The sequence below is a fragment of the Drosophila suzukii genome, chromosome 3 (genome assembly GCF_043229965.1).
Source record: "Drosophila suzukii chromosome 3, CBGP_Dsuzu_IsoJpt1.0, whole genome shotgun sequence".
Lineage (NCBI taxonomy): Eukaryota > Metazoa > Arthropoda > Insecta > Diptera > Drosophilidae > Drosophila > Drosophila suzukii.
In genome coordinates this window covers 80,387,459-80,413,045 of record NC_092082.1, presented here as the reverse complement: position 1 = coordinate 80,413,045, position 25,587 = coordinate 80,387,459, and the positions used below count along the sequence as shown (strand labels likewise).

At 42.4% G+C, this 25,587-nt stretch overlaps 1 protein-coding gene across 6 annotated transcripts in view; it reads right to left on the bottom strand.

Annotated features, from left to right (window-relative positions):
- Positions 1-25,587, bottom strand: part of trv (trivet) — a 65,778-nt gene that overhangs the window by 26,503 nt on the left and 13,688 nt on the right. For 3 of the 6 annotated variants that reach the window (XM_070997086.1, XM_070997085.1, XM_036817624.3), the window contains exon 3: positions 18,778-18,937. In XM_070997086.1, coding sequence (XP_070853187.1) covers positions 18,778-18,937 — 160 coding nt within the window. Of the gene's footprint in view, positions 1-11,555; positions 12,599-14,190; positions 14,346-18,777; positions 18,938-25,587 lie in introns of those variants that run through there. The other 3 variants (XM_070997087.1, XM_036817627.3, XM_065865614.2) reach the window with 2 other exon arrangements.

Here is a 25,587-nt window from a genome sequence, read left to right as displayed (position 1 = left end):
TTGTTGCGAAATGCGGGTCGGTCTAGTCCGGCAAACTCGTTTTTAATATGTGCAGATAGCCAGCAGTGGCCAGTGGGCGTACGCAGCGTATGCGTAATTTTATTACAACTGCAGTAGCAGAAGCTACGAATGAAACTATTTTCTAGCCCTCTTTTGTGGGCGTGCGGCTGTGGCCTCCCCCCAACTGAATTCATTTCGCATTTAAATTGCTGTTCAGAGAGCAATTAGCCGAAATTATTGCTGCTACGTGTGCATCGTCACTTGGCATGGCCAAATTAGTGGAGCTGGCGAATGCTTAATGCGAGCCAAAAGGGAGGCACAGGCTAAACAAAGAGAAAAAAAACAGAAACTGCTGATTTGCGGTTTGCCAATACCCAAACGATGTGAGTTCCACAACCACAACCAAATTCCCAATAATTTACCAAGGCCCAGACGAACGCAAAAAAAAAGGAAAGCCGGAGAAGATGGCAGAATTATGCCAAAACAAATCAAGCAAATGAAAATATCACAGCCACAAAATCAGGGAAAGACACACGCAGTGCTGCTCAGTGGGTGGGATTGGAAATGGGTGCTTTGTGGGTGGTGGGGGTGCAACAAATGCTGTGCTTAATAGGCATCAGCTGGGTATTAAGTTGTTGTTTTTTGTCATCGTCTTCGCCGCTTCTTGGCAGCATGACAACCTTTTTTTTATGCGACTGCCAGGCAGGCAGGGAAGTAAGTCCCGAAGTCCTGAATCTCAGCCGTTTTGACAGGCGTTTGCCCTCGCCCTCCGAATTCAACAAACAATTTGCGGAATGCCATTAGGTGACGCCTATTGCTGAAATTATCTCTGGCTTCTCTGTGCCTTTTTTCCCTTTTGTGTGGCCAAATTTCAATCACCTCATCTTTTGTTAACCTCACAGACCTGGCCAAATGGGTAATAACAAGTTTTGGGGTGCGGTGCACAAAGGCATAAAGCCAAAGAAAAGTATTGCCTACTTTTGTGGGCACACACAATGTTAATGGGTTTTTTCTTGTGAGCGCAGAAAAGGGGTAATAGAATGAAATAAAATTCATCAATTTCGCATAAGCCCTGGGATTGTTTACAAATCATTCAGGCTGCTACTTATATTCAACACCCCCAGCCCAAATTGCATTAAAACTTTGATGTCTGCCAGGGAAAAAAAATGCGGGGAATACAAGGGCAAAGCCGAAAGAAAAAATTAAAAATTAATAGCAACTGGCGAGTGGCAATGGAAACCACAATGCAGCGGACAGAAACAAAAAAAAAAAAATGAACAACAACTGCGCAACAAAAAACTAACCGACTAACAAAGTGTAAAAAACTATTGAGTGCTGGCGTCCCAACACTTCACTTTTCCACCCCTTCCACCCTCGATTTCTGCAACTAACAAAAATTTCTAATTTAAAAGTTTTACGCCCAACCGCCGACGACGAGCGACGAGTGGGCCAAAAACAAAAAGTGGGTGGGAAATATGGCCAGCCGAAGCTGGAAAATAGAAAATAGCAACAAAGCCATAGACACACAGATACACAGACACAGACGGCAAATAAAAACGCAACAAACACACACACAAACACACACGAGCAGATAATGCAATTCCCGCCCAGGAAGAAGAAAGTGGCTAGCTGCAATTTTGTTGCTGCCGACTTCGTCCTGGCTTTGTCCTCGTCATCGCTTCGTCCTCGTAGGCGTTGTGTTGTTCTTGCCCACATCGTTAGCAATGCTCATCGGCAACATTTCGTCAGCTTCCGCTGGTGGGTGGATGGGTGGTTGGGTGGCACCCGGTGGGCTAAGGTGGGGGCGGTGGGTCAGCGGAACAGCCAGTGAGTTTGCGGCGGTTGGAGGAGCGCGTCATGCGCGTTGGCCATCCTGCGTGGGCTGCAACAGCAATCGCAATCGCAAAGGCAAAGGCAACCGCCTCCTGTCGCTCGCTCCTCCTCCTTCCAGCCACTATTTTTATATGCTGGCCCAGTCTTTGTGGCACTCGCCCCCGGGGGTTTTAGCCGGATTCGGTGGTGAAATGGTGGTGGTGGTGGTGGCACTGGTGGTGGCGGTGGTTCAGGGCGAGCGTTTGTCATTGTGCATTACTTTTAGCATGCATCGCGGCGCGTTCTGTGATGCAACAATGTTGCCCGGCCATTGTTGTAATTTGCTTGTTGTTGTCCGGTTCGTTGGCTTCAACTCTGGCCGCTTACACGTAGAAAAATCAGGGGAAACTACGAAATTTTACATTTATCAAAAATTTTCAAGCCTAAGGTATCTTTTGGTCGGCTTAATACCCATAAAAAAATGTAATTCACAATTTTAAATTTTGTATCTCACTAAAAAATTCAAATAATTATATTAATTCATAAATCCTTATACAAAAATATTTATCCAATCTTATCTATTAAAATATTTATCCCTAGATTTGCTCTATAAATATTTTTCTATAAATATTTTTGTCTCCTTAACAAGTATCTTTATATCTTTTCTATTTCGGGTTAAAAGCTTTCAAAAATACTTTCAGTGAACCCATTTTTTACTCCTCCAGAAATTTTACGATGATTTTCATTTTCATATTCGAATCGTGTGCTTGTGCGGTATGGGGATAGCTTGCAAATCGAATTATATCTGCTGCCACAATGTAGACAGCGTACAAGGCCGCATTACAATGCCTGCAGTCCTGCATCTCGTCCTTATTTCATTTTTTTGCCCTCTGCCCTTTGGCCTTTGCCGCCCTTTGACCAACACTCTGCTTTAAGGCTTGCGGTCCTTTTGAGCCTGGGCTCTAGAATTACCTTACTCTCGAAATTGGCTGCCAAAAAAGCCTTGCTTTTATGACCCTCTGTGCGAGGCTTCATATTTCATTTTTTATACGTGCTTTTTAATACGTATTTTGTCGTGCATAATGTTGACATTGTGACGCACTAATAAACATAATTTGCTCATAAAATACGTTTTATTGCGCTTGCCTCGTATCAGTTTGGATCCAGGGATCCATGGTGTTTGTGCAGCTCGAGTGAGTTAATGTCGATGGTTAATGGCTGGATAGGCCGAAGAGATGGCGATAGACGAGACAGGTATAAAACCCAAATTGGGTGTACGAAATGAAGGACCTTCTAGGGGTTCATTGACCCGCCTTTTGACCATGTCATTTGCCACCAACTCGTCTTGCATAATTAATTGCCAGCTCACAAGGGGAATGTTTTTACTCTGCTCTGCTAAAAATCACATTTTCCCATTTTACCCACCCACAAACATTTTTAAATATTTATTAGCAACAGCTTACAAGCTTCATCCCATTTTCCCCGAGCTTTCATCGTTCGCCGGCGTTAAGTAATTTCGTTATTTGCCAAACAGGCAACCGACCGACAACCGGTTTGGGACCACAAATCCCGACGAGCTACGCCTTTTGATGCCATTATCTTACTCAGCAGCCTTGTCATCTCATAAAGGATGCCTATTATAAATTAATTTTTGCCAGCCGTGGCTTTTTCCTTGCCATCCTTATCGCCTTTATCACTCTGGAGAGGACCCGCACCTAAATACCGAGCATACCAAGCATGTGTGCACCCGACTATATGACTATATAATTTTTTGATTTAACGCAGAAGCTGCTTCTGATGCTCCTCGCTGTCGCAATTTCTCAAAAAAACACCCTCATGCTTTTATTTTCGTTGCCCTCTGCCTGGCGAAAGTTGAAAGTTGTGCTGGTGCTTTTCTCCCGCTTTTCCTCCCGCTTTCCCGGCTTTTCCACATGTGTGACATTGATGCCTGCTCGCGCTGTGTGAGCTGTTTTATTGTTATCATTAAAGCGTGCCACCTCACACGATTTGGCCCCTCGTTCGACATGTTGTCTTTGTCTTGGCCCTGGGATGCCACCAATGAAGCCCGCATCCTCGAGGCGGCCTCAACAAGTTTGACATGGCACTGGTGGGGGAGGGGGGTCTCGGGAGCCGAGATCCCATTATGATTAAAAATTGCTCTGCCAGGGCTTATCTTTTGCGGCTGGCTGCGATCATTAATGAAGCAGAAAGTGATTGCCCAGGGCCATGATTAATTGGTGGCTAAAATACGGAACAGTGGGGGAGTTGTAAAGAGTGAGAAGGGGAAAAATCAAAGGAAGAGCTCCCTGCTTTTCGGGTGTTAACTGCATTCCATTCATCAACGCTTGCCAACCGCAACGAGCAGCTGGTTACTGGGGTTGGGGTTACGAGAAAAGCGGCAGCAGATGCATTGGAAATTCAAATAAAATTTACCACAGTTTCTCGTAACTTTGTCAACGATGCGCAACATGACGCTGATGTCTGCCAGACATCTTGAGTGGGGGAAGGGCGGGGCGAAAAAGCAGAAAAGTCGGGGGAAAAGTGGAAAAAGACCAAGACCTGCCAACGAATTGCAATTTGCAATTTTATGGCAGCGCTGCTGGAAACAGAAGCAATAGAACACTGGAAAAAAGCTGGTCTTTTCAGAAATAATATTACAAGTATCATAATTTTTAATTTTTGTAATTTTTATAATCTGTTGAAATCGAAAATTTATATTTGATAAGCTAAACATTCCGTTTAACACTGAATAATCTAGTTTAAAATATTTATTTTTAATTTTTTTCAAATTTTTAGAATATAATATTTTTAACAAGTAAAAAAATATGTTTCAAAGAAAAGGAAAACGATTTAAAGCAGGATCCCATTTATTTTTAATTAAACCATTAATTATTTTAAGAGCTAAAAATATAGATTATTTTTTACAGTACACCAGAAGCCGCCGCAGTACAAAACAAACCAATTTAAATTTTCAGCGGAGTCGGTGGATCGGCGGTTGGTGTTAGTTTGGATGCAAAAACACAGTTAACGGGAAGGGAGAGATAGATGGGGAAAAGCGTGGAAAATCAGGAAAAGCGGGACAGACAGAGCTGGCGAAAAGCGCAACAAAGCGTAGCTGACAAAATCAAACCGGCAGGGCCAGCAAAACAAAACGCTGCAAAAAGAACGAGCTGAAATATTCGCAATGACAATTGAAAGTCGGAATTGGAAGTGAGAAGGGGTGAATGGGTGAATGGGGTGAATGGGGGGGGTGGTGGTTCAAGGTGGTGTTGGGTCATGGGTGGTTGGGGAAAGGACGAACCATTCGGTGGTTGCTGTGGACTGGCCAAACACTCAATCAATAAATTATGCTGCCACGAAATATACAAATCAGCGAAAGGGGGAAGTGTCGCGGATGCTACAAAAGTCAGGGGAGCGTGGAGGAGCAGTGGGTGGTGGGTGATGCTGGGGTGGCTCTCAGGGGGTGGTGCTGCTTGTTTGGCTGGTCACGCGGCAGCTGGAGAACAAAAGGCCAGGACAGGCCACGACCCAAGAGCAGCGAGTAGCGAGCGACCCAAGCGGCGCACAGACGGATGTGGCTTTGTGGCTTTTTGTGCGGTTGCTGCCTCTGCTGCTGCCGGGGCTCTGCCTCCGTCGACGCCAGGCACCGCAGCTGCTGTTAGTCATTCGAGGAGGATCCTGTTGACGATGGTCATGGCCGGAGGATGACCAAGATAGCACCATCGCATGGCCAACACAAGCAGCGGCCAAAGCAAACAGGGCAGTGGTTGGAGGTATTTCGAAAGGGGTATCGAAGGTGGTTTTCGGTCCTTATCCAATATTAATTAATTTTATGAATTCAAGTTTCAATCAATATTAGCTTAATTTACTGGAAGTTATTAAAATTGAGGTATAAATTTATGGATTATTACATTTAATGTGCTTATTAAAATATGAAATTATACAGTTCACTTCAAATGAAGTTCTCTAGATAATTTATAAATTTAAATTAAACTAGTTGTTGTATTCTTCAATGATAAAAAATGACTTAAAATCTTGGCTTTTCAGATAAAAGAACTTTAAAGGCTGATATAAATTTCCCTGGAAATTTCAGCTTGATTTGAACCAACCATTGGGTTCCGGAGTTCCCCTGAGAAAGCCCCTTTAAGCCACCCGGCTGACATTGTCAAATGCGTTGACTGCTGCATTGTGCCCGGTGCCACGGACATGGCCTGTTTCTGCGTCCAGTTGCTGTGGCTGCGACAGCCTCCAAACAGGCGCCAAAGACAAAGGCAAAGGCAAAATGGCTGCCCAGCTGCTGACCCCCTGCTAACCCCCTGCCTGACCTCCACCCCTGTCCAGGCGGACTTTAAAGCCGCTGCCAGACGGAACGGCTCAGTGGCATCGATTTTTCCACAGGAAGAGGACCAGACATTTGCATGTGAGTCTGGCTGACATTTAAAATGCTGTATATGTGTACACGTATAAAACATTGATCATGATTGACGATTGTGAAAGTGGATGTGTATACTGTGTGCCCGCAGGATAACAAGCACAATGCTGCCATCAAATGTCCAAGTGCATGTGCGTGTTATGATGCCCCGCCAAATATTTTTATCTGCAACCTCAGCGCTTCTGGGGGAAAGTATTCACGTTTTATGTCCATTTTAGCCGACACGATACGGTGTGAAAATAAAGATATAAGGGGTCCTTAAAAAGCTCTGAAAACCAAGGGATCCCTTCAAAAACCTGTAAGAAATAAATCAGTTTATGAAGAATTAAACAAACAAACTGAAAATCATTCTAATCCTAGTTGTTCCCAGCCTAGATGACAAAGTTGTAACACTATATTTTGCCTTAAAGGCAACTTGATCGATTTTTATAATCGTCCTTTCATTTGCACCCATCACGCACACCAACGCACCTGGCTGGACCACAGGACCTCAGGAGGTCCTGTCCAACCCCCGCACCCCCACCTGGCCTTGTCGAGTCAAGCGGTCCATTGTCCCCGCAGTGACTGTCATGAAGTCCAACAAAGCGGAAGCTGTAGGAATTTACCAACGTTTAAACTTTAATGCCTGCTACAACAGTTTTTATTCCTTGGTCCTTTTCTCTTGCCGTCCTTGCTGCATGTGTGTCTGTGTGTGGGCTTGAGATTTTTTTCCATCCAGCCAGGATGTCTCTCTTTTTACGCCCCGTTTTCCCCTTTATCCCTCTGCCCGCTCCAATTGAACCTAATCCGGCTGCTAAAGTATTAGCTACGTAGTTGTATGCTCATCCCGGCTGTCCAAACTGCCTTATGCTGCTTTTGTTGTTTGCTGGCATTTAGCAAAAAAACAAAAACAAAAGAAGGCCGAGAAAGGAGCTGGAGGAGAAAACGGGGAAAATCAGGCGGAATGCCAGGGCGTCCTCTGGCCAGAAGTGACGTTTGTAAAAAGTTTTCCCTCTGTCCAAAAAGGGGTTGAAAAGTGGAGGAGCGGAACTGGAGGAGGAACTGCAGCGTCCACTTAATAACAAGGCATCAGCCGCTGGACGTCACTTGGCATACTAATCCATAGCCCACTTGCGCCTCCTACTGAATTAAGTGACCAGCCCGTAAGGGGTGTGCCCCATTCTTTGGTATATGGGATGCCATATATTGTATTGTATATGCTGTCACACGGGGAAAAAATAATCTAAGCATATGCATAAGTCCTAAAGTCCTGAATCATACAGTCCATGATAACATATTTCTTTGTTTTAACCACTTAAAACCCTACATGATTTCTTCAACATAATAAGACCGCGAATTCTTTAGAGCAAGAGGCCAATGATAATGCATGTTTTGTTTTAACTATAGAAAGCTATGCATGAAATCTCAAACAAAATGAGAATGCGAATTCTTCAGAACATTAAATACATTTCAGATTGATTGATCAAAAGCATTTTCAAATAAATTTTAACATTTCAAAAACTTTATTTCTCCCAGTGCATCCTTCGGGGATTCTTTGCTGCATTCCTGCACCTGCCTTGCAGCCAGACAAAGTCGCTGCCAAAGTGGACAGTCAATGGACAGCAGGGCAAAGACATTAATGACAGCCAACATCAATGAGTGTCGGGTGGCGGTGAAAAATTAATACAAAACGACGTTGACAACCCGGGGAAACAAAGGATACCCCAACTCCAGGAATCCCAACTGGCAGGCAGGTGATGCTCCGATGGCTTGACTCGGCGTCAAACATGGCGTATGATTGATTTTCCAGTCGTAAACTATGGCTGAGCTGTGAACCAATGTCCTGGAGGAGGGGACCGTCCAGATAAAGCGGCAAATAAGCTTCAATAATAATAAAAGTTATAAATCTTTTGCATGGTCTGCGGAGGACAAGGCGAAGTCCTTCCAAAAGGACAACGACGACATGCTGCAACGGGGCGATAATAACAATTTATTGCAAACACACACACACACACACATGCGAGCTGGGGAAAATGCCGCGAGACACGATTGCAACAACAAATGGCAAGGACAAAGCGCAAAAAGCGAGCATAAAAACCGCACAATAATAAAAATGAACAATGACAGGTTAATAGCAAATAAATGAAAGCCCATAAGGAGAGAGCCGTAGCCCTCGGCGGAACGGAAAAGCGGAAAAGCGGGAAAACATCAGCCAGACAAAGGAGATGCCGATGCCGATGCCTCCGGTCCAGACTGCCAGCCAGCCAGCCAGTCAGCCGACAAACTATCCCCCTGGCCTAGGCACAATTGATATATAGTTTTCAATTTTAAAAACCATTGAGCAGCTGCATCGTCGAGGCATTCTGGCAGAAAAAATGCCCAAGATATACGTAGCACGCTGCTGGCATATTTAAAACATAATAACTGCAGGGAGGACCGGGGGAAGGATAAACGTTGGAGGATAGACGACGGACCAGCCAAGGATAATGGCGGCAAACGTACTTAACGGCCACAATAATGACGATAATGGGCGATGAGTTAGCAGGTTGACAAAATGCACTCGGCATGCAATGCACACTGCCTGCCAATAATAATCGTCATCATCATCATCATTATCATTAGGATGGAGCAGTAGGAGCTGCCGAAGGACTTCCAACATTCGCACACGAATCGGTCTTTGTGTCTGCTTATGGAAGCGGAAAATGCATTAACTCAGCAGCAGACGCCGAACTGAATTTATTTTCCCCATATTCAGGGGTGATTTTCCCCCACGAACCGCAGCTCTGAATTCATCAGCCTAATTACAGGGCTCTTAATGGCTTCTCCAGCGGAATTTATAGTGTTTCCCAATATATTCAAAGGTCTTTTTCTGTAAATTCCCTAATTTCAACTGTAGTTATATGTACAATTATGTTGCCATTTGGCAAACATTTAATATGCTTATTTATTCAATTGCATTGTGTGTGGCGGGGAAAAAACTATGGCTATAAAATAAATATGCAAATCGGGGTAGAGCCTGCACAAATAAAAATAATATAAATAATTTCCATTATGAGAGCAGCTAAATGGTCTTCAAAATCAGCCATAATCTGCCAGCTCTACGCGCTCAATTTTATTTCACTTTATTTTATTTATTTTATAATTTAAATATGCCATATTTAATATATGATAGGTGTCGCAAGCCGCCTGCAAGCGGATTAAATTCGACCCGCCACATTTTATTAAATTTTCGTTTGGCGAAACGAAGCGCCAAAGTGACAAAGAGGAAAATCGATCACCTGTTTAAAGTTGGCCCAACCAAGCCCCGAAAAAAAAAACCGAGAAGGTGGGCGGACAACAATGGCGGGGGCTACTTGGCAGCTGTGCCAACGCATCAGTCAACGTCCTTAGTGTCCTTAACAAAGGACGACATTTGCCGGTTGCGACACTCAGACAAAAAGGGGAGCCACTTTATAAGCCAAATTCAACGCTGCCTTTGTCTGTTTGCTCACAACTTTCAACTCTCAACTAGCACATTCTTGTGTCGTTCGCTTTTGGCAATTTGTTTCTGCATCTTACAACGAATTCAATTGAGAATTTCAGCAGACACTCGGCAAATTTAAAAACAAATTTGCCGCAAAGCAACGGCAGCAAACTTGGCGAAAGAAGAAACTTTTCTTTCTCCAGCTCCACAGTTCTCCAGTTCGATTTTCAATTCCCTGTCTTGGAAAAGCTGGTCAAGTGTGGACGTGCGTTTAAATGTTACGTATACGCCGCGTTGTCCGCTGCACTTTACTGCCTCGTCTCGTCTTGCACTTTTCACTCGAAGTCTAAGTCGAATGGAAAAAAAAGGAAAAAACAACAGCAGACAGACTGAAGGGCCACGCCTCCTTTCCCTGGTATTTACTCTTCCGCCCACGTCGTCTGTTTGCTTTTCCTACGAGTATGGTATGGTATTTTTGTTTGCCTTTCGTTTAGTCAGAATGCCAACTATGACAAAATCGTTGAATCAGGGAGTCGAAATCAAAATCGAATCGAGTCGATTGACTGAGCCAATGCCACTGTGGAAATTGTCAATAATTTCAAATTGATTTCTATTTGATTTAGCAGGGAGCAACAAAGGCGGACACCTTTGCACCTATAATTGTGATACGGATAGGATCGGATAGGTGTCTGTGTGTTTCCGTACTTTTCTTTATATTCAGGGGCTAAGTGAAAACGTAAACTTTGACAAACACGCGGGCCTCGTTCTGAGGCCAAATAACATTAGACAGCTATTAGAGGCTTGGCCGACTTTTACGACGAAACCATAAAAAGCATTACTTGAACTGCTCGAGCTGGTCGTAAAACTCGTGAAATTTGTAAGGACCTGCGACTCGGACTGGGACTGAACTGGGACTAAGAATACATAGGCCATAGGCGTAGGCAGGCAATAAAAGCCAATCGATAAGTGCCCAAAGTGTTGGAGGTCCTCGTAAACAAATAGGCAGGGCCCACACCTCAATGGGGACCTACGTCGTTCATCCATCAGGGAATCGTCAAAGGAGTTTCCCAGTTTCGGGAAACGAATTTATTAGCCGGCCCATCAACATATCGATTATGACAATTACGCACAGCAAGCGCTAATGTGGGAATTAGGAATTTGATGGGAGAGGTTCCTAAAAGTCAAAAGGGGTTGGGAAATAATATTTACTAGAACATAAATGATCTCTGACCCCGTGAGTAATGTTATGTTTATGGAACCCTGTTAGCCTCGTCTGTCTATAAAGTAGGTTTCTTTCAGTGTAAAAATCATTAAAAAATAACATTTGTTATGGGAACCTTTAAGTACTTAAGCCACCAGTTAGAATAGCAGAATATATAAGTAAGTATGTTGTATATAAATATAACTAGATCATTAATTATATCGAAGTTAATTGTTCAGTTGTTTGGAAGCCTCATAAAATGTCTTCATTATGCCTTGGTATAATTAATCAAAAGTTATATCTCAATAGGAAGATTAAGATACCTTTACCATGAATATAATATTTGGTTTTGAAATTCTCTAATTGGGATCAAAAGGAAATATTATTCAGAGGGAGCTAACGTCTATCTCCATTAAAGATATATATATTGTGTAACTATATATAGATTTACAAATTCTCTAAGACAATAAATATATCTCAACTTTGAATGAAAAAGTCTTTTAGAAGAACTTAAGACTTTTCTTTTTGAAAATTAGACTTTATTTCAGATATATTTAAAATATACATGGAGTTAAAAATTCCTTCAGAATGAGTTAAGTTTTTTCACCGTGAAGATTGATTTTATATATTTTGGATAATATATATAGCTCTCTGGTTCTTGGGCTTACCCTGCTTGGGCGAGATGCAGAGCACCTGCTGCTGCGGCGACTGCTGCTGCGAGTGGATCTGGTACTGCTGCTGCTGCTGCACCACCACCGCCTGCTGCTGGGCGGCGCAGACGGCGGCGGCCACCGCCTGCTGCTGCTGATGGTGGGCGGCTGCGGCGGCAGCGGCGGCTGCTGCTGCGGCCTGCTGCTGCGACTGCTGCTGCTGATGCGGCGACTGCGACTGGGGGTGCTGCTGCTGTTGCTGCTGCTGCTGCGTGGTGACAATGGTCATCTGCTGCGGCTGCTGCTTGCCGTTGGGGGCCTGTTGCAACTGCGACTGCTGCTGCTGTTGCTGCTGCTGGGGGGCGGGCGCCTGTTGCTGCTGCTGCTGCTGCAGGTGCGTCTGGTGGATGGCCAGCAGCTTTGTCTCGTAGGGCTTTCCGTGGGCGGCGCTGAGCGTCATCTGGGCGGTGGCTGGCATCATCAGCGTGGGCATGGCCAACATTTTACGGCTGTCGTGTTGCAGTGGTGCAGTGGTGGCTCCGGGGGCGGTGGTGCTGCTGCTGCTGCTGCTGTTGCGGTGCGCAATTTGCACGTTCTGCGGTTGGACGCAGCTCGCTTTGATGCTTAATGAAGTGCCTGCCGCCTTGCAGTTGATGATATAAATAAATTGTGTTATAATTTGGCTAGGTTTTTGGTTTTTTTATATTTTGTTTTTTATTTTTTGGTTTTTGAATGGCCGCCTTTTTGTGTGAAACCGCACAGTTGCTGCTGCTGCTTGTTGTTTGGTCAAACGATTTGATGCATTAAATAATTTCTACAATTTTGCTAATTTGGAAAATTCTGCCTTTTTTGTGGTTTTCCTTGCCGTTTGGTTCCGCTGCGTGTTGTTTGTGGTTCGTTTGTTTTTTTAGTTTTCATAAAAAATTTCCTCTTTGCTTGACCTTCACTTATCACAGACCAATGAAATTTGTTTTCGAAAAGTTCATTTGGTTTTTTGAATTATGTTCCCAGACAGAATCCCCAGCACTCAAGGCAAGTGGATTCCTTTTGGTTATCTCTTTCTATGGAAATATTAAAACACAAATTGTGGTTTAAGCTCAACAACAAACATATACCACAAGCTGAAAATCATGAGTATAAACAAACAAAACAAGGATAATTAACTTTTGCTGGCTGTCCTGCTAGTGTGATCAAAGTGCTTCGAACCATAAGAAGAGTAAATAAAACTGACGACTCGCCTCGGTTTTATGGATGCCACGCACAACCATTATCATATATCAAGACTAAGCCATTCACACATCATTTGAAAAATTAAATTTAATATTTTACGATTTGTGTGCTTGCTGGCATACGCATACAAAGCGCAGAAACATGAGCCAACAAAAAATAAAAAGTTATGCGCGTAACGCAATGTCTAAGTGCCAAAAGCAGAAACAGACAGCTCAGCGGCGAAAAAAATTATAACAATAATAATAAAAGCAGCGGAATACAAGTGCCAAACAAAAAAAAAAATACCACGCACAAGAAACCGAGCTGGGGCTTTACTTTTACGACAGACCCCGAAAGATGTGGCCGTGCTTTTGCTGTGGAAGCATGCTGTGGGCCCAAAGTCCTTTTCTTTCCTGACACCCTGTACGCCCCAAGTGTTGGCAAGTGTCAGGATCAGACGCTTCCGGTTTTTATATCTCGCCCACGGAGACGGACGGACAGACAAATGCTATGTATAAATATAAATATAAACTTATATTTTTATGTTTATTTCGAGAGCCCAGGACACACGGAAGCACTCGCGGGCAAAAAAAAAAAACAGACGGAAAAAAAGAAACCAGGACGAGTGCAGGGGCCACACCAAAAATACAAAATACATACGGCACCCAGCATTCCCTTTTTTGCACGATAAAGTGTATGTGTGTTTGCCGGAGGACGAGAGCATGAATCACACACAGCTGCAGTGTCCTTTTTATATAGGAAGAACCCAGTCGGCAGGCAGCATTTATTGGCTGCTCGTTGTCGGTTTATGTGGCCCACAAGCCGAAGTGCCAGACGCCCGTAGTTGTACATAATGTGGATATGGCCAAAAACACAACAGGCACAACAAAATACATGCACGCAAAAAGCGTTGTGGCTCTGGCTATGTAAATATGGCCAAAATCGATGCTTGCCTGGGTGACAACGGAGCCAAGGAACCCGAAAGGGGTTAAGCGTTATCAAAAAATTCGCCACTCAAATCGATTTTCTAGAAAAATCTTAGAAATGATTTTTGGAAAAATTCAAAAATCTTAAATAAAACCATATCACTCATATTTCTAAGCACTTATATTTCTATACGAAACACTTGGCAAGTTTATGCAACAAAAGTCTTTTTGAAAACCCAGTAACACTTTTTAACTAAATAAAAAAAACGTTTTCGAAACACTTAAGCAGTCAGCACTAAAAAAGGCATAAGAACTTAAAACAACTTGTTTCAAAATAAATATATAACTGATTTATGAATATTTCTTTTCATTTTTTCTCCAAGTTTTTAATATTTATTATTTTTGTTTAAATTATTTTTTTATCATAATTGAGTTCTTGGTTAGTTTTTCGTTTGTTCGGCTTTCGTTTATTTCACTTCGTCGATTTCTGGTTTTCCTTTTTTTTCGCTTTTTCTTACTTTTCGGTTTTTATTTTGAATTCTCTTTAGCGAGCAGTTGGCTTTCGGTTTGCTTTTGGTTGGTTGGTTGGTTTGTTTGTGAAATTATAATAACAACTTAACAACAATGTAACGAATATCCTTTCTTAACGAGGACACAATTCAAACTGAAAGCGAAGCGCCTTCGTCCGCCTCACAAATAGTCAACACATCGTACCGCTCCGGTCGTTTACCGTTATTCTGCCGGCGTCGCTGCCGCTCCGAAATCCTTTCATCCTTGCCGACTGTTTAGCAGTCGTGTTGGCCATAAGGAAAACTCCCGAACGATAACCGAAGTCCTGGCAGGAAAATTCTCTCTCAGGCATGCGCAAGTGGAATTTCGAAAAGGTTGCTGTCCTGGCTGTGGGTTTTTCCAGGATTTTCTTTGTGTTTTTCCTATGATATATTTCCCTACTTTTACCAGATATTATGGGATATCTCACTGTTATACGAAAGGCTTTAGACTTGTTCTGTTAATCTGGCTTATCATTTTTCTTAGCAAGGTTTGATTCTAACAGCGGTTTTGAATTACAGATTAGCGCCTCCGTACTCATTATGCAAAAGACCCCGAGTCATGAGTGGAGTGTTCTTAAACGCTTTACACTAGGCAAACAAACAAAGGCCCATACCCACACACACACACTGGCCCACATGCTATTGTTTATGCGCTCGAGAGCCAATAATCCACTTTTGTTTTGTTTTCACTCCCCGTACACCCAAAACCACCCGTTCAGCCACCCATTCAAACACCCATTCACCCACCCAAACCACCCGCAGCACTCAGCTCGTTGCGGCTGCTTTTGCCCTTGCCCGCCACCACTTAATTTCTACTTGATTTGTCGTTTAAGAAAACTAATTGTCTGCCTTTTGTTGAGCGTGAAAACAATGGAAAACATTTTAGCAACTGTTACTCTGCGCCGAAAGCGTATTAGACGCAGACCTCCAAAGACGTTGGGCCCAAAGACGTCTGGGCAGCATTTTGCGGCCATGTGGAGGGAAAAGTGGCCAAGATGGGTCTGAGTCGCTCAAATGGCTCTGGTTTTTGGTCAGGCAAGGGGGAAAGAGGCCGCAACTCTTCAAGGTCACTTCAGACGACTTCCCAAGCTCAAAGTTCCATAAGTCGAACATCCGCTTAAATAAATTCTAAGACTTATATTCATTTGATTCTCACGGTTTCTATTTTTATTAACTATCCTAAGAGGATACTTTTATCATATAAATACTCTCATTATCCTAAGAGGCTTTTAAAGGCATTTAATAGTGATAATATAAAAATAATAAATTAACTGAGTCGAAAGCTAGACTTTAAGCCTTACAGACCACTGGTCGAGTTAAGCAAGTTCAACTGTAGCTTGGAGATGAGAGGCCAAAGCGACAATCTTCTTTTCTGTATCTCAAAGCGGCCTCCTGATCGATTTCCCGCAAAGCGGAAACGGATACGGATACCCATACCAATCTCACATGGCGGAATAACGAGGCAAACTCTGCGTTGCATATTCATGGGGCAGGCACAAACACAAACACTCGTTGCAGGACGAAATGACGTCGATGGTGTAACAGATATCGGTTACGTTGCATGCAACTTCGGCAGTGCAAGACCTTCAGCAAAGAAAGGGTTAAACTTGGGGCAAAGCGAGCGAGAAGTAGAGAACCTTGTCGTACGCATAATTATAATCTTTAAATGTGCCCTAAAATTAAGGTTTAATATAGGAAAGCATATTAATTAATGAAAAATGTATATAGGTATGCCTTATATTCACTTTAACGTTGATATATATAGACTTAAAATGTAATAAAAAAAAACAATTAACGATTTTTTAAGGTGGAATCCTTCACAAATTCCTAAAAGTTAATTTAATGTACCAAATATCTGACAAAACCTTTTCATTTTTCTATAGAAGCCCTGATTAGCATTGACCTACTACAGAAATTCGGCTTCAATTGATGGCTGCCTAAATATCTTTGTATCTGCTGCATTATGCAAATGACCAACTTCGTCGTGACGACAATGATGAAAAAGCAAAAGCAACATGAGCAGCAGAAAGTAAAACAGCAACGGCGATAGCAACTCGGCGACACATTATCCTGCGACTAAATATGTATAAACACAAACAGCAACTGCACATACACACACACACCTTCGCAGGACTCACGTGAGCGATTAAAATCTGAAGGAAAGTATTTCAGTTTTACTTTTTTCCCCCCACATTTTTTCCTTTTTTTAGGGCTGCAGCCGAGGGTTGCTGATGTGCAAATGAGTTCAGTTGGAAGGGTTGCTGGCTGTGCCAGTGGCAGCGGCGTGTAATTGGAGGCGAGTGTCGTGTAAAATGTAAAACTTGCGCCGTAAATAAATCAAAACTTTCTGACTGAACAAACATTCAGGTGAGCGAAAAAATGCAACAGCAACGGCGAATGGCAACGGCAACGGCAACTGCAACAGCAACAGCAGCGCCACCGGCAACATCAGCGGCCCAGCAGCAACATTTTCATATTGACAAGTGTTCCGAAGAGGGAAAGCGTGGAAAGTGGAAGGTGGTTGGGGAAGGGGGAGTGGGAAATGGGTGGGCGGAAGGGTGGCTGGGAAAACTCAAGCAGCGGGCAAAAACAAGGCTGCTGCTGCCGGGCTTATTTACACTAAAAATTGGAACAGCTGCAAAGCGAAGCACTTACAGCTGCTGCCGCGGGGTTTTTAAAGGAAGGGAAAGCCGAGAAGACGAAAGCCAGCTGATGCAAATTTCCCCTTGAATTTTAGACCCCTTAATGCCAGTCTTCTTTTAAAACTAACACTTAAATTTACCTGGGATTTGCAGAATTGTATGAATATATATTTTATTGATAACTAGAGTCAAGTTCCTACATTATATATACAAAAAAAGTTTCCATTTATATGAAAATTTGCATTTTTAAGCTGGTAGTTTAGGAATATAAATAAAAATATATTTATTATGCTAATTTTCCCATGATTTTTACACTTTTTAATGCTTATTTATGATTTATTGAAAGCTAACTTTATGTAACACAATTATTTGAATATTAATTAATATTTTATTGATAAGCATTTCACTTTTGACTTACTGTTTCAAGCCAACAAAAATGTATTAACTATTAATATTGATATTATTAACCAATATTCATAATTCCCACCCAGAAAAGAGTTAACACGACCTTGCACAACAACCCCGAGAATCTCCAGCCCATAAATCCCTCTGTATTGATTTATTACATAAAATGCTAAACACTAACCACACCAGGTTCCGCCTTGCAAAAGTTTCGTCTTGATTTATACATTCATTATTCTATCATATTTAAGGGCGGAACGCACAAATGAAATGTAAATGGCGCTCTGGCAGCGGATTAATACGGTTGCTCAACACAACGACTAAATAAAGTGAATTTAAGTTGGGGCCAAAAAGTTTTCGGCCGCAATCCCGGCTCAAGGTGGTCAGGCCAAGGCGTCTTTCACATTTGTATAGTCGTCATAAAATGATAAAAATATTAATATAAATAAATGGGGGAGAGATTCCGAGACCATTTGCCAGTGCTACGGCTTTTGTTTGCGGGCAGCTCAGAGGAAAGTTTTGATATCATCTTTAGCGAAACATCCGGGAAAGTTGGGGGGAGAAAGGGCAAGAACTCTCGCATAAGTTGACAATTTTTTGTAGCTTTGACTAGGCTTTCCCCTGGTGTTTTTTTTTTGTTTTTGCTTGCCTATTTACCGCTTAGGCTATTTGTTTGTGTATGTATATTTTTGGGCCACAAACTTTTGCACCCAGCTGCCTTAGAGCCTGTCCCATAATTGATGGTCAGCGTTTAACTTAATTGTATGTGGGAATCTGAGCTGCCGGTGGCATGGTGGCAGGGGCATGCTGATTGTGTCAAGATTTCATTTCAATTTGCGCCGCGATAAGGCTGCGAGACATAAAAGTAAATTGAAACGCCTGACAGTGGCTCTGACAACGGAGCCGTGGACCAGTGGACCACTGGACCGAAGGACTGAAGGACCAAAAGGACCTACCAATGGACCGCCGGAACAGCCGGATGGCAGGATATCAGGATAGCCAGGTGCTACTGCTCCCGACCATCATTGCTGGACGTCAGAAGCTCGTCACGCACGTGCAGGTGGAGCAGTTTCAAAAATTTTTAATTGAATTTGCCACTGGACAGAGAAAAGGACTCTCATACACGGCGAAAAAAAATTGTCACAATTTTGGCTGTCAGCTGTAATCACATTTGTCAATCACACGTCAAGGTTTTTGTCTTTTGGACATATTTATGAAATGATCCAAAGCCTTATCAGTGGCATATTTATGACAAGGTGTCATTCACTTAAATATAATGATTTCAGAAGACAATTTTTAAATATTTTAATCTAATCTAATACATAATATAAAATATATTTTAATATTATAAGAGGTATTTTTTAACATTTTTCATTCAATGAAAAATAAATATAATATTAAAGGAGATTGCAAATATTATAATGTATTTAGAAAATACATATTTGAGATCTCAATTTATCTATTTTATTTAACTATACTTTATTTCCCCCAGTGCAACACTCGTACTCACTGTGCAGTGGCGGCATGTACTCCATTTCCTCGTCGGAGTCCTCCATGTCCTGTCCGCCTCCTTCGGTCCTTGCTGCCCGTGGGGGCGTGGCAAAGGAGTTGGTACGCAGCGCCATTTCCATGGCACGCAGGGCGGGCAGGTTCCTGGGCAATTTGCCATTCTGCAACGGAGAGGCGACCGATGGACCATTAAAATTAGACAATAAATAGATAAAGATGAAAATAAAAACACGTGCCAGGTCGTTCCAATTTCGAGGGAGACAGTGCCCTAATTGAGGCATTCAACTTGATTACGACTGAGGGAGCTGAGGACGAATAGCCAACGGGAGACTAATGCCAAGGCCGACAAATGTCCTCTGAAGTGGCGTGCAAATCATGAAAAAGGATTACACGTACTAAAACCTGGAATGGAAACAAATTCCCCATCCCCCCCGCTCTGCAGGACCTCGTCCTGTGGGTTAAGTTAAGTTTTGTTTTCCTCCTTGGGTTTTCCTCTCATTTCGGTGACTAAAAAGCAACGATGTGACGACAACAATAACAACCAGGGGGAGCAGCGGCCAGAAATCCAATTTCAGCAAGTAGCACGACATAAATTTGTTTTCTCCACACCAACACAGCACAACACACAACACAACATACACACACACACACATGGATGGGGTTGTCCTGGCTGCTGGCCATGTCCTGCAAATGAATTCTGTTAATGCAGACATTACTCGAGCATATTAAAAGTCCGAATGTCCATTCCGCACAGAATTTTATAGCAGGCGACCGCACCAAAGGGGGGTGTCCAAAAACCCAAACCCGGCTACAAATAGGCACATTTGTTCCACCCCAAACACCACAAAATCCAACCCCCAGGAACCCCATGGCAGCCCAGGATCAGGACTGCAGTCAATGGCCAATGTAGTTAGCCAGCCAGCCAGCCATATACGCATATTTGTTTACCTTGCCACGACAATTGCGGTAGACAGTTTTCCCCAGTTTTTCCGGCCGAGCCCCTGCCGGACATTTAGTTTATTTGATGTTGCCAAATGAAAATTGTGACATAAAAGGGACTAAGAACATAATTAACTAGTGTCCAAATGTGCAAATCCAAACGCATAAAAAGTGAGCAAACAACTCTGGCGAAAATACAGCTCGGTGAAAATGGAGGAAAAAAGGAGGAAAAACCCGAGGAAAAACTAGAGCAAACGATGCAACCGAATTTTCGGGGTGCCACCGAATGACACTTAAAGGATTTGCCTGGGCGAACCTTGAATATGCTCGGCGTTATGGGAATGCCGAATAAGGAATACTGAAGCTGTAGCGAGGGATCCTTGTAGCTTCGGTATCCTGAATTCTGGGCCCATTTCGGCCATCAGAGCGCACATTATTTGATGTCCCCGGGTCCACTTTTAGCAGCCACGTGTCGGCCACAAAGGGTCATGATTAGTTTGCTTAATAAAGAACAGGGAATAGAGCCGATAAATATGAAAAAAGGTTCAGGCACTCTAAGGAAAAATATTGGAAAGGATACCTACTGTGTTTCTTAAATATATGATTTCTTAACATATTTTTAAATCACAGAGTTTTAACTAATACTTTATAATAAATATTTTTTTTAATTTTTCAATTTAAATGTATAACATTTAGTACTCTTGCAATAATAAAGTCTTATGAAGTGTATAGTATAAAAGGTCTTCTTGATATGCTAAAAGAAATGCTGAAATATCGTATCTTTCTGAACCGAATACTTAATAAAATTTATTTCAGTGTGCCAACTGTTTCCCACACTTAAAAGTGGGCGTGGCGAATAATGTGCCGCTAAATGGCACTGAAGTTATTTTGTATTTATGAATATGCCGCTCGTATTACTATTTACAATTCGGAGTGGGGGAATGCCAGGCGGGGATAATATCTGAAATTAATGATTTCGAGTGGCGTTTAGAAACTCGAATGGGTGGACAATTGCCAAAGATGAATGAAGACAAATGATGGGGTAGCATTTATAGCATTAGCATCAACTTTCAATCCCCCGCAGCCTTCGATTTTGAAAGCGGGGGGTCGTGGACTCGGGGATTACGTAGATTTCGTGGCCCAATTTCTGGGGGAGAGCAAATTAAATAACCGTCAAACCGTCAAAGGAAATCTGCGAAACAAAGCGTTTTGCAATTTACCCCCCAGACCAAGAAATTACAAAATTGCCAGGCCCCATCGTGTACATATTTTGTACATTTCTTTCTGTTTTTTTATGTTGTCGCTGCGCCTTCGTTTTTTTTTTTCGTTTCGTTTGGCCTTATTTGCTCATTTTTGAGTATTTGATTTCATTTCTTTCATTTGTGTGTTTGCCAGTACAGTGCGAGTATGGTATAGTGTACAGTTTTTAATAAAACAAATTCAGCGGGCGACGGCCTGCGGCGAACATGGCAGGCGAAATTAAATTATTTCATATCCCCGATTTGCCAACCGGAGATGAAAGTAAGAGAAAGTCGCTGGCTGGACGCAAACATTTTATCATTTGTTGTTGCCGCTGACAGGACTATACATATACTACATGAGGATTGGATGGTTGGAGGGTTGGAGCGGCGGCAGTTGACAGGCTGCCTTCCTGTAAAGACCGAGAAAACGGAGCCAGATTGTTTGTTATTTAATGACCAGCAGACATATTAAATATGCTACGTCTGATTTTTCGAAAATGCCTACATGATAATTGAGCTCGTGCTGCTGAAGTCTGAAAGCAAAAACTGCTTTTTTAAAAAACTTTTTACAAACGGCTTTTGTTCTTGATTTACACAACTTAAGCAGCTTACACTATTTACAATAAATAAATCAAACATATAGATAAATGTTAAGCAAAAGAAACCAGATTTTAAAAGAATTGTTTTCTTACAAAACATTTTTAATCCTTTGTTTTTGGCAGCAAAAATATAAATATTATTCGTTTCTGAACTTATAATATGTGATAATTAAAAAATAACATTGGGCTAGTCATGTACATTAAAGAATAAATTCTTTACCGATTGTTAAGTAAAATGTCTTTCAAGTGAAGGCTTAAATATTGAACAAAAAGTTAGGAATAGAACCTTGGCTCAAACTTCCCCTCTTTCCTGTTTTGATTTTCCCATTGCGTGTCGTCGTTAAAGTGGCACCTGCGTACACTGTATGTTATGTGTGCAACACTTCCGCTTCCTGGTGCATTTCTTCGGCCTAATGGACGTTGATGGATGACGCGTCCAGCGACAGGTGAAAGTATATGCTGTAATGCATATTTATGAGGACGGCAGCTGGCTCTCCGGAGACCGCAGCGGATCGTATTGGATTGGATGGGATCGGTCGTTTCGGTTTAAGCCGGGTCAAGTCGCATAATTAGCAGCGCGCCGAAGTATGAAATGCAATTTATACGACCCCAGTTTCCGGGGGCAATCGGCGATCTAATGCCATGCAATTTTCTGCAGTCGCCGTTGCAGTTTGCCGTTGCAGTTTCTGGCCTGCTTTGACAGTGGCCGTTTGCCATTTCGGTATGCGGAACGGGCCAGCAGGCAAACCGGGCCATAAATTAGGCCCCACATCACTCAGACTGCGGCTATGGGATGGGATGAGATGGGGATGAGGATGGGGATGATGACGGGGATGGGGATGGCTATGGCTATGGAGATTGGGCTGAGGATGGAGATGAAACTGCAGCCGGAGCCAAACACAAAAGCATGCCAAAGGCATCAATCGGCAAGAGTGCAGTGCAGTAGATACTCGCAGAATGCAGCTGCCTACCGTACACAGGAAAATATTAATAAATAATCTCCATCTATAAAGCTTAAATCCATTCCATAACCCATATAAGCTAGTGTTTTTTAATAGAGCTTTAGGGAGCTTCTATGATAATTGCCTGTAACAATTTATGGGTCATATTAACCCCTATTTCAAAGCAAACAGAATTTAAATAAATTCTGATTTATATATAATAATAATTATTAATAATTATAATAAATGTTACATACACTAATATTTTATTAAAGTTTTCTGTTATCTTTTTTATTTTTCAGTGCACTGGCAGCCGCTTCCGGAAGGACATGCAACATTGCATATTGCGACCACACGTCGTATGAGCAATGCCAAATGTGCCGAAGCACGGCAGACGAGCCGGATCCAAAGCCGTATCGGGGCTATATAGCTATAGCCGTATAGCCCAAGACTGCGTTGAGGCGCACGGAGCGTACTATCGCTCATAATTTCCAGTTCGCATATGCCAGCCTGCGGCGGTCCGAGCAAACAAACAAAGATATAGGAACGACGTTTGAGGACTGCCAGCTTTTTGGGGCAGCATCTCGGCTCCACTTTGCATATCCTGCCATGGGTTCCACTGCTTCTGTTAGAGAAGGACCTCCGCTGTTTTATACCATCATAAAACTTTCAAATGCCATTTCTTATAGGCATTTGAATAAATTTATTAGCTGTGCACTCAAAAGAAAATATATCAAATGCACACAAGTTAATATTTTCTTTAAAAAAACAATAAAAAAAGATTTATCTTATGAATATAACTTTAAATGGCCTCTAATATAATGCACAATTTAATAGATTCAGAAGCGTAAGACTGATGATGCTTGTTTTCCTTCAAAATTAATATATTCCCACCAATTTAATAATGGTAAGCATATAAAACTGCTCATTAATACATTAAATTAAAGCCAAAACCAAAGGCTGGTTAAAATGCAATTAATGAATGCACCGAATACCGTGCACATCCCTCACACTTAGCATTACAATCACCGAGTTTATTGCTTGTGAATTTCGATAACTCATGGCATATCCTTTTCTGAGTGCAGGACTTAACTCCTGCCGGCCGAGTGTGCTCATTTATCTTCTTATCGGTTGCCAGGCCCGAAAGTGCATTGCGGAGCCTTCGGATCCTTGGACTGGCCAGAGCCACAGAACACCAGCACAGTTGTAAATGTTGTGTATTTGCCGTTTGAGTGGCCACCGGGGATGCATCTGATCCGTGCACCTGGCTATCGGGTCCCGGAGTCTCAGCCCAGGGAGCGGGAATAAATCAAACTGCTGGCCGACCACTTAAGCGGGCCCAGTGCAGTGGGCCAATTATCACAGAAAGTTGTCCATGCCGCTGGCTTGTCGGACATTAATTTTCAGCCACAAATATTTGCACACAGCCTCGGCGTTTCCCAGGAAGTGTTCCGGGGCATTTGGAAATCGTGGGAGTTACGGACTTTCGGTTACCCAGTTGGGAGTGCAGACGACGTGATGCCATTGTAAACAGCAACTACAACGGCTACTGCCATTTAATCGAAGCCAACTAATTGCCCCGTAATTGACAGTTTGACTGTTTGGTAATTTGTTTTTGCATGTTGTGCTGTCAAAAAGTTTTCCTTTTTTCCGCCTCCCCACCGCGATCGCGTTTTCCAGCTGAGCGAACGCCAAAAAGCAACGGACTTTGGTCCGCTCAAAAACAGCAGCTAAAACCAGCTAACTGGCATAATGCCAAAAGTTTGATACAACAATTGTGTTTGCCATATTCTTCATTGTAAATGTTTCCTCATTAGCTGGATTATTAGAGCTGATACAAAATAAAAATGGAAAATAATGAATCAATGTTTTAAAATTTGATTGGTTTGATAAAGATAAGTTTTGACGAACAAGGGAAAAAATGTTTTGGTAAAAGTAATACATTTCAAAAGGTATGCAAAACTTCTAAGACCCTTTATAATATGCTTAATTTCCTTTAAGCCCCATATTCATTAACAATTTTCCAACTCATTGAACTACTTTAATACTTAAGCTCACTGAAATCAGACCCCATAGAGCAGCACTCCACCCACCTGCACTTCGGCAATGAAACCCAATATTCAGCGCCTAATTTATGTAAAAGGCAAATAAATCAATTAATGTCAAACAACCTGTGAGAGCCAGTCGGAAAAAGATATGCAGACTTGGCATTGTTTTTTTGGGGGCTGGAGGTGCTGGCCATTCTTCCCCTATTGAAATAATAATAATTAGAGACCGACTGACATTTTGGGTCGGAGGCAAATATAATTAATTACGCACCGCAGAGAGCAGGCCAATACAATACAAATTTATAGAGGCCTAGTCAGCAGATTTCGGGGAGGGGGTATGGAGTCTATCAAAGGCTCGTGCCAAGAGCCAATTCAATAGTTGGCCAAAGAAAACTTTGCCACTTGGCCCGGTATTTTGAAATGTTTTGCTGCAAAGGAACACACACACACTCTACACACAAATAATGAGTTAGATGAGGGGAATTGAATACCAGGAAATGGCCACAACAACAGCAACTGCAAACAGGGACCAACAACAATTCCAATCAATTATACGGCCAATTAAATGCCGAAAAGCAAAGGAAATGCGAAGAAATATAATGGACAGTCTGTGAAACTCAGGCCCAAAAAGACAGGGCCTTGTTCGTGGCTGCAATTTATTTTAGGTTGTACTATGGGCCCTTCTCTTTTTTTTTATTTTTTATTGAAAATAAAGATGCCCGAACACGTTGCAAAAGACAAACAAAACGTAACATCGTAACGAACCCTCTGTAAGGATACTTCGAGTTGACCAACTGACTGACAGACAGCCGCTTTGTCAAAGTCACCACATACACTAATTTAATGAAGAAATACCACCTGGGAGTGATGGTGCTATAACGTGTTCACTCGAACATCTTCGGAGAAGCCTGTTATCGTTAGTTACGGCCACCAACGACATGCAAATTAATTGACCAACAAAATGCATCGAAATGAAACAAACAACTCACATGCCCCAGTCATTAGACGAAATTTAAAGTCCCAGCTGCAAAGCCTTCTGTGTC